The sequence below is a fragment of the Geotrypetes seraphini genome, chromosome 2 (genome assembly GCF_902459505.1).
Source record: "Geotrypetes seraphini chromosome 2, aGeoSer1.1, whole genome shotgun sequence".
Lineage (NCBI taxonomy): Eukaryota > Metazoa > Chordata > Amphibia > Gymnophiona > Dermophiidae > Geotrypetes > Geotrypetes seraphini.
This window is the reverse complement of record NC_047085.1, coordinates 360,055,103-360,070,541: the sequence shown is the minus strand read 5'-3', so window position 1 is coordinate 360,070,541 and position 15,439 is coordinate 360,055,103. Positions and strand designations below refer to the sequence as shown.

The following is a 15,439-nucleotide window of genomic DNA, read 5'->3' as shown; positions in this document are numbered from 1 at the left end:
TACTGGGAGGGTTCCCTGGCCTTCTTCATGAATAGTGGTAGTGACCAATTCCAGCTGTTGACCTGGGCCCCACTATCTTTCGAGCAATGCTCAAGGCACTTGGTCCAAGATGGAGTCAAGCTGACTCATTAACTTTTTGGAGTTGCAGGCAGTCTGCAAGGTATTCTGGCATTTCAGGCCCTCTTCAATGGCATGCCTGTGCATCTGTTGCTGGACAGTCTCTTGACAGTGGCTTACATAACTAGGCAGGGAGGCATGCAAAGCATGTCCCTTTTTCACCTAGGTTGAGCACCACCTGTTGAGGTTCTTGGCATCCCACACTGCAAAGATGCTGAACATTTGGACAGCTTTTCATAGCAGGAACTCTCTGGTTCCAGATGAATGGGAGCTATCCCCCAGCAGTTTTCTACTGGAATATGGAACAGTGGGGCTCACCAATGCTCAACCTGAGGACATTTTGTTAGAATGCCAAGGCTCACAGGTTCTTCAGCAGAAGAGAGTATGGTTCAGAATGGATAGATGCATTCCTCCAGGCATGGCCAGACTCCAGTCTCTATGCGTTTCTCCCTGGCCAATGGTCAGATGTGTGCATCATTGCATCTAGCTCCAGAGAAAAGCTCTCTTTGAGACCACTTTTGAATTCCAAGGACCCAAAGTCTGGAACGAACTCCCAAGCAGCTTACGACAACTTACCACACACTTCCAATTCAGGAAGGCACTGAAAACATATCTGTTCTCTTCACTGCACTGATCTGTTACAACATATTCATGTACATGTAACATATACCTCTATATCATTTATAATATTATATAAGCCGCAATGATTCCTAGTCGACACTTGCGGGATACAAGAATCAGTATAGTATGGTATTCTGGGCTCATTGTTCTCCTTGCCCCAGATTGGTCAAGATGGTTGTTTTATGCAGAACTTGCCTTTTCAGCTTCCTGTGCTTCTGGGGCTCTTGATACAAGGTCCTATCCTCATGGAGGATATGACTCCCCTTTTCTCTTACAACCTTTCTCTTGAGAGGTCAAGCTAAGAACGAAGAGCAGTTTGGAGGCAGTCATTACTACCTTGCTTCAGGTGGATCAGTGATCTATTTTGATAGCTTCTGCGATAGTCTGGCATCTCTTTTCGACCTGATGGAAGGAGAAAATCAATCTTATTTTCCTCAGATTTCAGCCTTCCTTTAGGGGGCATGAGGAAGGTATTCACCTTTGCTTGCTACAGGTGCAGGTTACCCCCCTGGCTTGTAACTGAGGTCAACTTCAGATGTCTTCTCTGGCTGTTCATTCTGACATGGTGCATTTTCTAAAAAAAAAAATTGGTCATTAGATTCCACCTCTCAGTGGCCTTGCCCAGAATGGCAGCTTACTTTTGTCCTGAGATGTCTTCAGGGAGTTTCCTTTGAGCCTTCATGGAAAACGTTCAAGGATATTACTTTCAAAGTGGTTTTTCTGGTCTGTGTGCAAGCTCTGTCCTTTAGGGAGCCTTTTTTGCACTTCCCAGAGGCAGAGCCTTCCATCCGCATGGTTCCTTCATTTCAGCCTAAAGTGAGGTTGGCCTTTCACATGAATCAGCCCTTGTTGGTGCCTTCATTCCAGAACAGGGCTATAGATTGGACTTTGATTCTTTGCACTTGCTGGATGTGCACTGCATTCTTCTACAATACCTTATAAAAACTAATGTGTTTGGTCTTCTGACCACCTTTTGTTTATTAAGGGGGGTACTCTTCACTGATCGCCATTATGGGGATGCAACTTCCAAGTCCACTATTACTCTTTGGTTCAGGAAGACCATGGCTTCAGCTTATGTCTTTTCAATGAGACAGTGACTTCTATCTGTTAGATCCCATTCTGCCACAGTGCTAGCTACTTCCTGATAGATTCTTGGGCATGTTCTTTGCAGGAGGTTTGCCGTTTAGTTACTTGGTGTCTTCCATGCGCTTATATTTTCCAGACATTACCATATAGATATTGGGGCGCAATTGCATGCATCTTTTGTAATGTGACCATTTATTTTTTTATCAAAACAGGACATCTATTAATATTCAGTCCCGAGGCAGACCGTTTCTCCCCCCTTCGCAGCCGAACCCCCGCTGACCCTCCTATCTCTCCCTACCGACCCTCCCAGCAAGTTGACAACCTCCCTCCAGTAGCGTCGGCAGCCGCAGCAAGCTAAACAGGCTGCTTTGCGGCTTTCTCTTGCCCACGAATCCCTCTGCCGCATCACCGATGACGTCATCAGTAACGCTTCACCGGCAGTCGAAAGCCGCAAAGCAGCCTGTTTAGCTTGCTGCGGCTGCCGACGCTACTGGAGGGAGGATGTCAACTCGCTGGGAGGGTCGGGAGGGAGAGATAGGAGGCTGCGATCCCTTGTCCCGTTGTCCCCATTCACAGCTTTGGGACGCCCTCTCTGAAAACGGGACATTTCGGGTGTCCCGAAGCTGTGGGTGGGGACAACGGGACAGGGGATGTGAAAAAGGGACTGTCCCATTCAAAACGGGACGTATGGTCACCTTAATCTTTTGGGATATTGTTCCTTTCCACGGGAGCTTCTATATCCATGCTGATTGAGGATTGCTTTGCTATATCCCACTTGTCTCTGGATTCAGCCACTGCTGATGACATGGAAGGAAAAATGATGTTTTACTTGATCATATTTTTTCCTTTTGTTCCAGTGAATAAATCCAGAGTCCCTCTCCATGTCTCTCTGTGTCTGGAGTTCTGCTTGCAGTTTTGTTTCGAAGATTTGGGTTTGAATTGTTCAAAGCATTCAATAACTGGATCTGCTGCTGTGAGGAGGGAGTGGTGTGCATGGTTGGCTTATTTCCTCTGCTTTGTTACAAGACATATTCTTTTTCCAACAGTGGCCAACCCCAGTCACAAATATCTGGCAAGATCGCAAGGAGTAAAACAGATTTGATGTTACTTATCCTAGTATTAAGCATCGGATTTCTCAAAGCCATTTCAATAAATGGCTTATGGTCTTTTGTTTTAGGAAATTATCCCCCCAAAAATTTAAACCCTGCTAAGCTAACTGCTTTTACCACATTCTCCAGCAATGAATTGCAGAATTTAATTACATGATGAGTGAATAAATATTTTTTCGTATTTGTTTTAAATCTACTACTTAGTACTTTCATTGCATGTCCCCTGATGTATTTTTGGAAAGAGTAAACGAGCGATTCACATCTACCCTTTCCACTCCACTCAGTATTTTATAGACCTCTATCATATCTCCCCTGAGCTGTCTCTTCTCCAAACTGAAGAGCCTAGCCACTTTAGCCTTTCCTCATAGGGAAGTCGTCCCAACTCTTTTATCATTTTCATCGCCCTTCTTTGTAACTTTTATAATTCCGTTATATCTTATTTCAGATAAAGTAACCACAATTGGATACAGTGTTTGAGGTACGGCCAAGGCAGGATTAATTCGTAGAGGGCCCCTAGGCACAAAAGTACGCTGGGCCCCCTGCCCCGTCCCACCCCACCATGCGCCCAGGCAGAAACAGGAAGCTGCGTCAGAGGGAAGCTTTGGGCAAGCAGCACCGCTTGCACAATTACAGTTCCTGTTGCCTTTCTTACCCGCATTGCTTGCTTGTCTTACTTTCCGTCGATGGGAGGACCGCATTGCCAATTGGGGTAGGGCCTGCTTTGCCGTTCGGGAGGGGGGCCCGCATGCCGATCAATCCTGGAGGGGCCCATCGCCGTTTGGAAAAAAACAATGTTGATGCCCTCCTTCATCGGGCCCCCCTGACCATTTCGAGCCTTAGGCACATGCCTACTTGGCCTATTGGTTAATCCTGCCCTGGGTACGGCCGTACCATAAAGCAATACATAGGCATTATAACATTTTCATCTTTGTTTTTCATTCCTTTCTTTATAATTCCTAATATTCTGTTTGCTCTTAGCTGTCTCACACACTGAGTTGAGGATTTCATCTTATCCTCAATGATGACATCTAGATCCTTTTTCTGGGCATTGACACCTATTGTGGAATCCTGCTTCACGTAGCTATAGTTCACGTTCCGCTTTCCCAAATGCATCACTTTGCGCTTGCTCACATTAAATGTCATCTGCCATTTTGATGACCAGTTTCTCAACGTCCTCATGCAATTTTTCACAATAATTTTGTGACTTGACAATTTTAATCATCAGCAAATTCAATTATCTTACTAGCTATTCTCAACTGTAGATCACTGATAAATATGTTCTATCTTTCAACCAGTTCTTAATCCATACTGGGACATTACCTCCTATTTCATGACTTTCTAATTTCTTCAGAAGTCTTTCATGAGATACTTTGTCAAATGTCTTTTGAAAATCCAAATATACAATATTGACTGGCTTTATCCACTGAGCAACCAAGAAACATGCTGTTTTATATGAGAATTGTGTTCTCTAACTCCATCTGATGGTAGATGGACATAACCTACTTGTCTCTGGCTCTATCTGCTGTGTCTAAAGGAAAGAGAATTATCAGGTAAGATATTTTTCCTTATACACTATAAAAATACACCTTAAGATGTAAAGAAAGGAAGAATTCAGGGAGATGCATGAGCAAGGATGATGAACAGAGCACTGCTTTAGGGTTTATTTAATATAACTTTAGTAATGGGATATGGGATAGTGGAATATCCTGGATGTTATTTAATATTTATCTGTGATTTATGTGCACTCTTCTGAGATATTTTGGTATTTCTTTCTGTTTCTATGCTGCTAAGAGACTAAGCTGAGCCTAAACAAACAATTTTCAGGGTCTGGCCCTGCTCCTGCCCCCTTCCCGCCTGCAGGAACTCTCACATGCTGCCTGTGGCTGATCAGGAATTTTCTCCTTTGCTGCATCCAGAAATTACATGAAAGGGGGTTAGGACATGGCAGGGGGAGGTTTCCAGGTCAGCTATGGGTAGCGTGTGAGAGGTGCTGCTGCCACTTCTGGTGAACTCTTCAAAGAAAGTCTTGTTAAAATTAGGGAGGAAAATGCAGGACCACAGAGCCCAGGATGGCTTTTCTGTGGCCTGGACCAGACACCCCTTAGAGGCTGAGATCGGGGGAATCTTACCCCCTCTGTTCTCAACCCTCCCAGCAGCCCTGCTTTTGTTTCTATTTTAATTGAATATGGTTATCTGTTTAATTGTTCGGAGTTTTGAAGCTTATATTTCTTTGCTCACAGAAAATAGTTTAGCAAAAGAGAGACATTGAGAATGTTATCAGGACTGAGCTATTACAATTGCTGATATATTGTTCAATATAGTATTGCTACTGGAGAGCAGAGCTGGCTTTTGAAATAAAAGCTATGGACAGTTTCTCACTCTTTTTTAATTTCCTTGCTCCTCTTTTTAAAAAGTCTTCACTTGTTGCTTCTCTTGTTAATAACTTTCAGCCCATTTCTTCATATAAATTAGTAAAATGTATTCTCACTGATGTGTTTTAGGTGTCTTTGCATACTGGATTACTTCAATGCCAGGCTTTCAAAACATGACAGATCGACTGCAACCTACAACTTCAGCTAAGATCGCTATTGTCGATACCTGTGATGAAATGTACACCAAAGATATTTGACTAACAAACAGCGAAGGAAGACTCTGGTGCTCAAATGTCTTTTTATTAATGTGACGTGACGCGACACGACCGTGTTTCGGCCCCAACAGGGCCTGCCTGCCAGGTATTGAGTCAATTTGTCATATGAACTTATCACCTTAACCATCTGTCTTTGACACATATTGTGATACAATTTACTACAGTTGACTTTATAACTTATGTGTACCTCCTTTTATGTTACATCAATGAGAAATTGTATGTTATACTCTTTAATTCAGTTTTCTCATTCATTCATGGTGCATGATGTTTTTAATATGCATTTTTGTATAATTCATTACATTTGGTTTAATATCTATCCTTAATTTTCATATATTCATTTTTAATACATACATTTTTCATGCCATACCTGGAAGACATTTTATGTCATATCGATAGTCATTTTTAGTTCAGTTTTATGTTACATCAGTGAGAAGTTGTATGTTATACTCTTTAATTCAGTTTTCTCATTCATTCATGGTGCATGTTTTTAATATCTATTATTTTTATATATTCATTTTTTATACATGCATACCAGAAAAAATTTTATTCATGTCATACCAAAAAAAATTTTGTCATATAGATAGTCATTTTTTAGTTCAGTTTTTTAAAATCTTTTTTAACCATCCCCCTTTTTTAATATGCTTTCTTTTTTTAATACGCTTCCCTTTTTGATAATGCTTTATTGTTTACACGCTTTAGAAGTTTTAGAAGACATTATGGGTTTCATTAAAAATTGTTTTATCATACATGTTAGTATGTATTATCTTTATATTTTTTTATATATATGTATATTTTACATGTATTTGTTCAGACTCCTGAGGCAGCCCCTGTTGGAGCTGAAACACGGTCGTGTCGAGTCACGTCACATTAATAAAAAGACATTTGAGCACCAGAGTCTTCCTTCGCTGTTTGTTTATCACTTTCCAAGTTTTGGGAAGTTATTATCTCATGTTCTTCTGACACCAAAGATATTTGCCCATTAACAAAGGCACAGGTTTTAAACTTTTGGCATCAAAGTTGATTTCATTACAGTCGAAATATGGAAACATGCCAATTGATGACATCCTTCCCAGTGCTTGAATTGTGTCACGTCATTTATCCATCTTGGCTGACAATGAGAAAAATAAGCTAAAGGAGCAATTGGACCCCACAGATTTGGCAGTAACAACTGATATATGGGCCTATGAATCAACCAATACCAGCTATATTACTGTAACTGTACATTATGTTAATTTGAACTGGAAACTTTCAGAAAATGTCTTGGCTATGAAATACACGGAAGAAGCGAAGATAGCTGATATCAGGTCAGTCCTACATAAAATTCTGATTGATTTTTATCAAAACAATTTTTTCGTTACAGATAATGGAGCAAATGTAAAGTTTACATTTCACAACCAGGTCTGACTCCTGTGTACTGGGCACAATATCATTTTGGTTGTGTTGCATGTATTAAACCCAAGCCCATTGCGGGTAGTTTGTAGTTCACCATTTCAACCACTTATTGAGTTGATTACAACTTGCAATGAAACTGTCACTAGGGATAAGTACACCTGTCTACAACACAAACTGGAAACAATAAAGCATGTTATTTCTACTAGATAGAAGAGCACATTGACAGTGCTAAAATCTGTCTTACACAGTCTGGAACACTTGAAGTTACTCGCTTACAGTGCAAAAGGTTGCATACTTACCAAGCATCTTTTGGATGATAATGAGGATCTTTTTCAGATATAATTAAGACACTTGCATCATTTGAAAATGCAACAAGATTAGTTTCATCTGATCAGACACCAATGCATTTAATGAATCTGGCAAAAAGTCTTTCAATACTTGATGATGAAGCTAAACCATTTTAGCATCTTAACTGAAACTGCAGCATTTTGTTGACAGCCATTTCCCTTTGCATGAACTCCACTATATGACTACCTATATGGAGCCAAGCTTAAAGCATAATACTAACCTTATGGAACCTGAGGAATGACATGCTGCCATTGAGATGCTCTCAGACAGTACTGATTGTCCTATGACTGATTTGATAGACAACTCTTCGACTGTTGATGAAGAAGTCAGACCAACTACTTCCAAAAAAATGAAACTAAATTCTGATAATTTTCTTGGTGACTTGTTACTTTTGTAAAGCCTGAATCTGGTGAATTGGATTTGTATTTGGCTTCCAAAGATTCTTCAAATGACTTGTTAAGCTTTTGGCATATGAAATCTGATGTTTAGCCAATGCTTTCAACTATTTCTAAAATTATCTTGGCTATTCCAGCCACAGAAACATCTTCTGAACATGTGTTCTCATTTGCTGATCATACAGTTGAGGATCATCAGACACAAACATGCAGACAATGGATGATTTACTGTTTCTTCATGGATCGAAAAAATGAATAGATGAATCAACATAGGAAATTATTGGGCTTTATAGATTTCTTTGGGAAGGGAAATATCCCAGGTTTGCTAGAGAGGCCACGTATAAATTTAAAGAGGAGGAAGGATTGGGGATTCCCAACCTTGAAAAATATTATATAGCAGCTTAACTTCAGGTGGTGGTGGAGTGGCAGGCTCAGCTTCTTATACAGTAAGTGGAGATGCCTCGTTAAGCATACGTAAGCAACTTCAGACTGTTCAAAATATTGCTGCCCTGTTAATTGACCTCACTTGTGTTCACTTGTTGGTTGGTGATTCATTTTTCACAATTTTGATTTATCACACACAAGGAGGTACCCTATGATGGTGTGTGGGCAGGGGCTTGTTGGTCCCTGCCTGTTATGTGAAGCGCTGGAGTATATCTCCCCTCGCTGCCCAACCACACTGAGGGTACTCCATTTAAATTATATTTATTGTATCCACATTATTTAGCATTGTGTTCACAGTTTTTGGGTTATTTAGTCGCCACTCTTAGAACCTTGTGATCTATTCTGCCTCTTGGTGGGTTTCTTTCTTAAGTTTCTCTGACAGGTTTTTGGAGTGTTTGTGCTTCGCTGTTAATTTTTTCAGCGTCAACGCATGAGAGAATGTTGCCTCTCTGTGCAAAACTGCACTGGCTACCAATGGAAGCCAGAGGGATTTTTTAAACTGTGCATTATGGGGTTTTTAATTATTCAGGAGGAAATCCCAGATTATATGAATATAAATAAATAAATACAAATATGAGTTATTTGATTAATGTTCCACCTTTTAGGAAACAAAGACAAGTAGGTAATTATTTGAAACCAATGTTTCCAAGTCATAAAGGGGTGAAATATAAAGTATTACATGCAGCCACTTTTCTATATTTTGTAGCAAAATGGTGGAATACAATCCCTATTCAATTAAGATGATTCACCTCTTATACTATACTAGTATTTAAGCCCATTACATTAACGGGTGCTAGAATATATGTCTGTCTTTGTTTATTTCTGTCTCTCTTCCTCCCGCTGTCTGTCTTTCTGTGTCTCTCCCTGCCCCTATGTCTTTCTTCTTTTCTTTCTGTCCCTCCCTCCCGCTGTCTGATTTTCTTTCTATCTGTCTCTTTCCCTGCCCCCTATGCAGCAGCATTTCTCTCCCCCCTCCATTTCCCTGTGCAGCAGCATTTCCCCCACCCCACTTCCCTGTGCAGCAGCCACACAGCAGCATTCCCTCCCCTTCCATTTTTCTGTGCAGCAGCAACAGCATTTCCCTCCCCCCTCCACTTCCCTGTACAGCAGCCGCAGCAGCATTCCCTCCCCCCATACCACTTCCCTGTGCAGCAGCAGCACTTTCCCCTACCCCCCCTTTCCCTTCCCATGGTCTGGCCGGCTCCCTTAGTCCCTTGCCGCCCCCTCTTCTCTTCCCGCTAAACCTGCCGACTCCAACATCGTCTGCAGCACTCTATACACGCTGCTATGGGGCCTTCTACTGCCCTGATGTACTCTGGCACATCCCTGATGACATCATCATAGACGCGGCAGAGCAAATCAGGGCAGTAGAAGGCCCCGAAGCAGCGTGTGTAGAGTGCTGAGGACGCTGCTGGAGTCGGCATATTTGGAGTCAGCAGGTTTGTCGGGACCATGGAAAGGGGTGGGCGGCAAGGGACTAAGTGAGTCGGTAAGATGGCAGGAAGGGATGGGAGGGTCAGACCGCGATGGGAGGATCAACGGGGGTTCGGGTGCGTCGAGGAGGGGTGCGACGGGGGGGTGGGTGCTGACGAATAAATTTCTTACTGTGAGAGAGGGGGGAGCCAGCAAGACCGCAGGGTCCATTTTATGCATGCATGCGCATTCCTGCCTACCAAGGGCAGACGGATCATGGAACACACAGGTAGGAGTGCGCATGCGCGCTTAGCATTTTATTATAGTAGATATGTGACTTTGAGGATGGATAGTAATAATCTGGAGGATAATTTGTGAATGTTGATATTTTTTTTCTATAATTTCTGGTTATGACCAGGTTTTTTTTTGTTGTTGTTTTTTTTAACTGTAAATTATTAGTGATTAATAAGAATAAATGTAAAGTAATGTAATGATGGTCTCTGTAAAGTGTCTCTGACGAAAGCCTGATTGGTGGTGGTGGTGGTGGGTGTAAAGTATTTGCTATGTCAATGTGTTGGGTAAGCTGTTCTAGTACAACATGTTAAGTCAATTTTGAGAGAAAGATCAAATTAGACACAGGTCTATAATTGGAAATTGTGCAGGGATCAAGTAAGGGATTCCTTTGAATTGGTTTAACAAGAGTGGATTTCCAAAAAAGGGGGGGGGGGGACTTCACCTGTGGAAAGGCTGCTTATTAACCATAGATAACACAAACAGGAAACTAAAAATATTGATACTTAGCCAAGAAGAAGGGATGGCGGACTAAGGGACATCAAACGGCATAGTTTATATATATATATATATATTTTTTTGTTCTATCTTTCAGTAGATGTACCTTTTCCATTTTTAGATAAATACAGTTTTCTAGAGTGGTCCATACACCAGGTTATTTCATACCCAAAGATCTCTAAGGTACTGCAGTGTTCTTATTACTATTATTCTAGTTATTTATATCCTTTTTAATATTGACGTCTGCTGGGTTAGTTGTCTTTGGTTTAATTACATCCTTTTTTAATATTGATATCTGCTCTTTTAGTGATTTTATTTTAATATATTTTTTAATATATTTTATATATTTATTTTCAGTATGTAGATACACTTTCATTAGTTTATGGTTATTGAGTATATAGTGTTTAAACATATTGATTTGTTTTTTGGCTTATTGTTGTTGTTATTTTTTTACTCCAGAAAATACATTGATGCATTGATTGATTGTTTTGTTGTTATTTGTTTATTTATGGTTTATTTTAAATTTATATATGTTTTTTTAGATGATACATTTATATGATATAAGTTATTTATACTTTTTTATGTTTGGTGTATTAAAATATATGGTTATGTGCATTGGTTAATTAATATTACTGTTTCTTTTATAATATATTTTTAGTAATTTGAATGTGTTAATACATAGTTTATATGGTTTTATATATGTTCATATGATTTAATACATAGTTTATATGGTTTTATATATGTTCATATGATTTTATACATTGCCTATAGACTCCTGACGCAGGCCGTAGGGCCGAAACATGTACATGTCGGGTCGAGTATTTTTGGAAGAATAAAGGATTACCTGATTATTCAGATGAGTTGAAAGACATCTTTATTCATTGCACCTTTTCTTATTGGACAATTCCACTTGTCCCTATTATTTGGACTAAGGGACATGTCATTTAACACATAGATTTCAAATATTTTTCAAATGATATGATGATGGAAGGGTAATTGAAATGGGACCAGGAATGGAAGATTGGATGGGGGAAAAAGGGGGTGGTGAGGAGGAAGGTTAGAAGGAAGAAGAAAAAGAAGAATGCAAAGGAGAGATCTTGTCTGAAAAAAATGGGCAAAGCTATCTGCAGAGAAAGACTCAGGGTAAGGGAAATAGGAGTTGAGAAACATGCTACAAAAAGAGAGCAGCATTTTTATCCTGCTTTGGAGCTGAAACACTTATGGTGGTTATTGACTCCTGCAAATCATTTGCATGCAAAAAAGATAGTGAATCAATTGCTATTTCAAAATTGGTCAGAGAATTGGCCAACAGCGATTGAATCGCTATCTTTAGTGAATCTGGGCCATAGATTTCATTTGTGCATACATATATCTAAAATCCCTGAGCAACAGGTGAGTAATACAAATGTGAGTGTACTTGAGCTAAACTTATACAGGTGAAGGGATAAATAATAGACATAAATTGTGAGTGCTTAGAACACATAGGGTTACCATTCAATATAGTGCATGTAGTTTTGCAATTGCATTTGAAGCTCTAAAAATATTGGTGCACCTCAAAACAAAATCAAGACTGAACTGAATTTAGATTTGAAAGGCCTACATGCAATTAAAACTCAAATTTACATTTGCTATAGCACATGGATAACCGGTTAATTATGTTCCACACAGTCTGAACTAGCAGGTAAAAGGTATTCAGCTTCTGTGTAAAAATTAGTTTGTCTTTATAAGGCAAACTAATCGATTTAGCGCGCACTTAATGCTAACTCGCCCATAGAATATAATGGGCACTTTAGCATTTATCATGCCTTAGTAAAAGGACCCCTATGTGCAGGCCTAATTCCTACACCATGTTCTTTGACAGCATTGCCATAGCCCTGATAGATGCCCAGTCAAACACTGGGTACCTTATAGCTTTTTCACTCACAAATCTTTTGCAGCATCTGACCTCTATGGGTCTGATATTAAAAAAAAAAAGTATTTGATGCTAATGCCAGCCATTTAAGTTTTTCTTAAAACAATAAAAAATGTGTTATATGCATAGCAAAATAATGGGTCTGAGCTATCTTAACACATGGCAATTCCCACATTAAACAGCTAAAGTAGCTTAGGTTCGTTAGTAATCTGATGCATAGTGTGAAGTATAATGCAGATTATTCTGTGCACAGATAATATCTTACATTAATTACAATATTTTCTCTCTTTTTTATAGTTATATGTAGCCCAGGAACATATAACCCAAATGATGGTATTCGCTGCCTTCCTTGCAGCAATAGCTCAATATATGGAGCAAGGACCTGTTAACGGAAGATGGCTATTGACATTTGTTTTTCATAAAAGTGAAGTAATTTAAAAAGCTGATACATTTAAGTCATAACTATAGTACAGTACGTAAAACACTGAAATTGAATTGAACAACCAGTTCAATAAAAATGCTGATCTGTATTGTACTATTTTCATCTTTTGTATGTGCTCCATTTGTTTATATTTATTTTCAAATGTATATGAGAAACTACTGGGTTACCTAATACTGAATTTGAAATATAAAATTTGGTATAATTCTGAATTGATACATAGGAAATTATTAAAGATTTCCACAAACAAAGAGATACTCTAATGCAGTGTTCTTCAACCTTTTTACACCTATGGACCGGCGGGGAAAAAAAAATTATTTTGTGGACCAGCAAACTACTAGGACTGAAATTTAAAAACCCCGTTTCCGCCCCGTCTCCGCGAGCTCGGTCCTCGCAAACCATCTGATCCCATCCGCACAAGCCTCAGTTATGATTTTATACTGAATGTATTTTATTAAAGTATAAAAAGAAACAATATTCTGTACAATTGTCATTTTATAAATACAAATAATACAGAGCAAGGATCAACAAAACCCCTGTCTCCCCTCCCCTTCACTTATATCCCCTCTACTATCAAGAAAACTGAATAAGTCAAATTATTACAGAATGCTACACAAAAATATCATGCTAACAGAATACCGCAGTCACACATAGCAGGAATAGGGTTAGGGGAGTGCAACTAGGGCAACTGTCCCCCTGGTCAGAGAGAGCCCTAAGCCACTGCCTGGACGTTGCAGTCCCCAGTTATGTCTAACACCAGCTCTAGCAGGATATATATTTCAAATCTGATATATTCTAATCACAAAATAGAAATAAAATTATTTGTTTCTACCTTTTGTTGTCTCTGGTTTCTGCTTTCATCTTCTTTTCACTCTCTTCCTTCCAGCGTCTGCCCTCTCTGTCTCTTCAATCCAGCATCTGCCCCTTCCATCTACTGTCTGACCTCTCCCCCTTCCATATGGTATTTGTCTTCTTTCTATGCCCCCTCCCCTTTCCATCCAGCCTATGCCCCTCTCTCCTTTTTACACGATTCATTCCAGCTTCACTGCTCTCTTCATTTTTATCTCTCCTACACCAGATCTAGCATCTTTGTCCCTCTCAATTTTTCTGCTGACCCCCCTTCCCATCTCATTCCTGTCTCTCCCCTTCCCCTCCTCTAATCTCCCTGCAAGCCATTTCCTTTCTTTTTTTCTTCTCACTTCCGTCCTCCCCCTGTCCAGCAGTAACTCTCTTCTCTTTCTTTTCCCTCCTCCCCTCCCAGCAGCATCTCTCCTTCTCCCTCCCTCCAGGTCCAGTAGCAGCTGTCCCTTTTTTCCCCTTGCACAGCATCTTCCTAGACTCCTTTCCCTCCTCCCTTCCCAGCAGCATCTCTCCTTCTCCCTCTCCAGGTGCAGTAGCAGCTGTCCCTTTTCCCCTTGCCCAGCAGCTTCCCAGACTCCTTTCCCTCCTCCCCTCCCAGCAGCATCTCTCCTTCTCTCTCTCCAGGTCCATAGCAGCTGTCCCTTTTTCCCCGTGCCCAGCAGCTTCCAAGACTCCTTTCCCTCCTCCCCTCCCAGCAGCATCTCTCCTTTTCCCTCTACAGGTCCAGTAACAGCTGTCCCTTTTTCCACTTGCCCAGCAGCTTCCCAGGCTCATTTCCCTCCTCACCTCCCAGCAGCATCTCTCCTCCTCCCGGTCCAATAGCAGCTGTTCCTTTTTTTTTCACCATGCCCAGCAGCTTTCTCCCCTCCCAGCAACTCTCCTTACTTGCCAGCGCTGCGATTCAATAAGGCAGCCTCAGGTCCTTTGTTGGGTCGCACCGCCTTTGAGGAAAGCAGAAGTTTCATCATCAGAGGCGGCCTGACTCAGCAAAAGCTCCAAGGCTTCCTTCCTGAATCGCTGTGCTTGTAAGGAGAGCCGCTGGGAGGGGAGAAAGCACAGTCTGAGGCTTCCCATTATCTCTCCGGCCCTGCGCAACTACAGCTCCTTGATCTTGCCGGTCCTGTGCGGACCGGCAAAAATTGAAGATGTTGATCTCGCCCGTCCTGCGCGGACCGGCAGGAATTTTCTGCGGACCGGCGGTTGAAGAACTGTGCTCTAATGTATACATACTGCATGCATATACTTTATTGGAATAGCATTATAAAAACTGCTACATTTAGGGCCTGTTTTACAAAACTGTAGTAGAGATTCCCATGTGTCAAATGCGACACAGCCCATTGAGTTCTTATTTGTCACATCGGGACTCGCTACCACAATTTTGTAAAAGGGGCCCATAATTTATTTATTTATTTATTTAATCTCAATACAGATTAAAAAAGATTGTTAACATGAAACCAGTATTAATCTGGCCAAATCTTGGTAACGTTAACTGGACAACTTTTCTTGCCAACAATTCTTCTTGGGATGAAAATCTGGTTTATTCAGCCAAAGCTGGCCTCAGTAAACAAATTTTTTAAACTTTTCATGTTTTAATTTTTGTTTTATTAAAAATCCAACATACAAGGGTGGTTTGGAAAGTTTGTTAAAAATCAAGTTAAATGAGAGAGAGGAGGCACTTTTGCCTGGTGAAAGGAGTTACCCGGCTGCTTTTTCAGCTGTTCTCGAGCCCCGCGCTGATCTCAGTGGGAGGGGCCAAACAGAGAAAAAAACTTGTCACTGTCTGTGACATGGGCCGCAGGGAGCTCCTTTGGAGTCCCGGTGGAGCCCTGGTGGAGTAGGGAACACAGTTTAAGATTTTCTTTTTAT

General features: G+C 40.7%; 1 protein-coding gene across 2 annotated transcripts in view; it reads left to right on the top strand.

The window, feature by feature from the left end:
• ZPBP (zona pellucida binding protein) overlaps nucleotides 1-12,933 on the top strand; it is a 263,439-nt gene extending 250,506 nt beyond the window's left edge. The window contains exons 8-9 of one of the 2 annotated variants that reach the window (XM_033930478.1): nucleotides 5,435-5,665; nucleotides 12,571-12,933. In XM_033930478.1, the coding sequence (XP_033786369.1) occupies nucleotides 5,435-5,562 (128 nt within the window). In that variant the 3' untranslated portion in view covers nucleotides 5,563-5,665; nucleotides 12,571-12,933. The remainder of the gene's footprint in view (nucleotides 1-5,434; nucleotides 5,666-12,570) is intronic. The other variant, XM_033930479.1, reaches the window with a different exon arrangement.
• The last annotated feature ends 2,506 nt before the right edge of the window (nucleotides 12,934-15,439 follow it).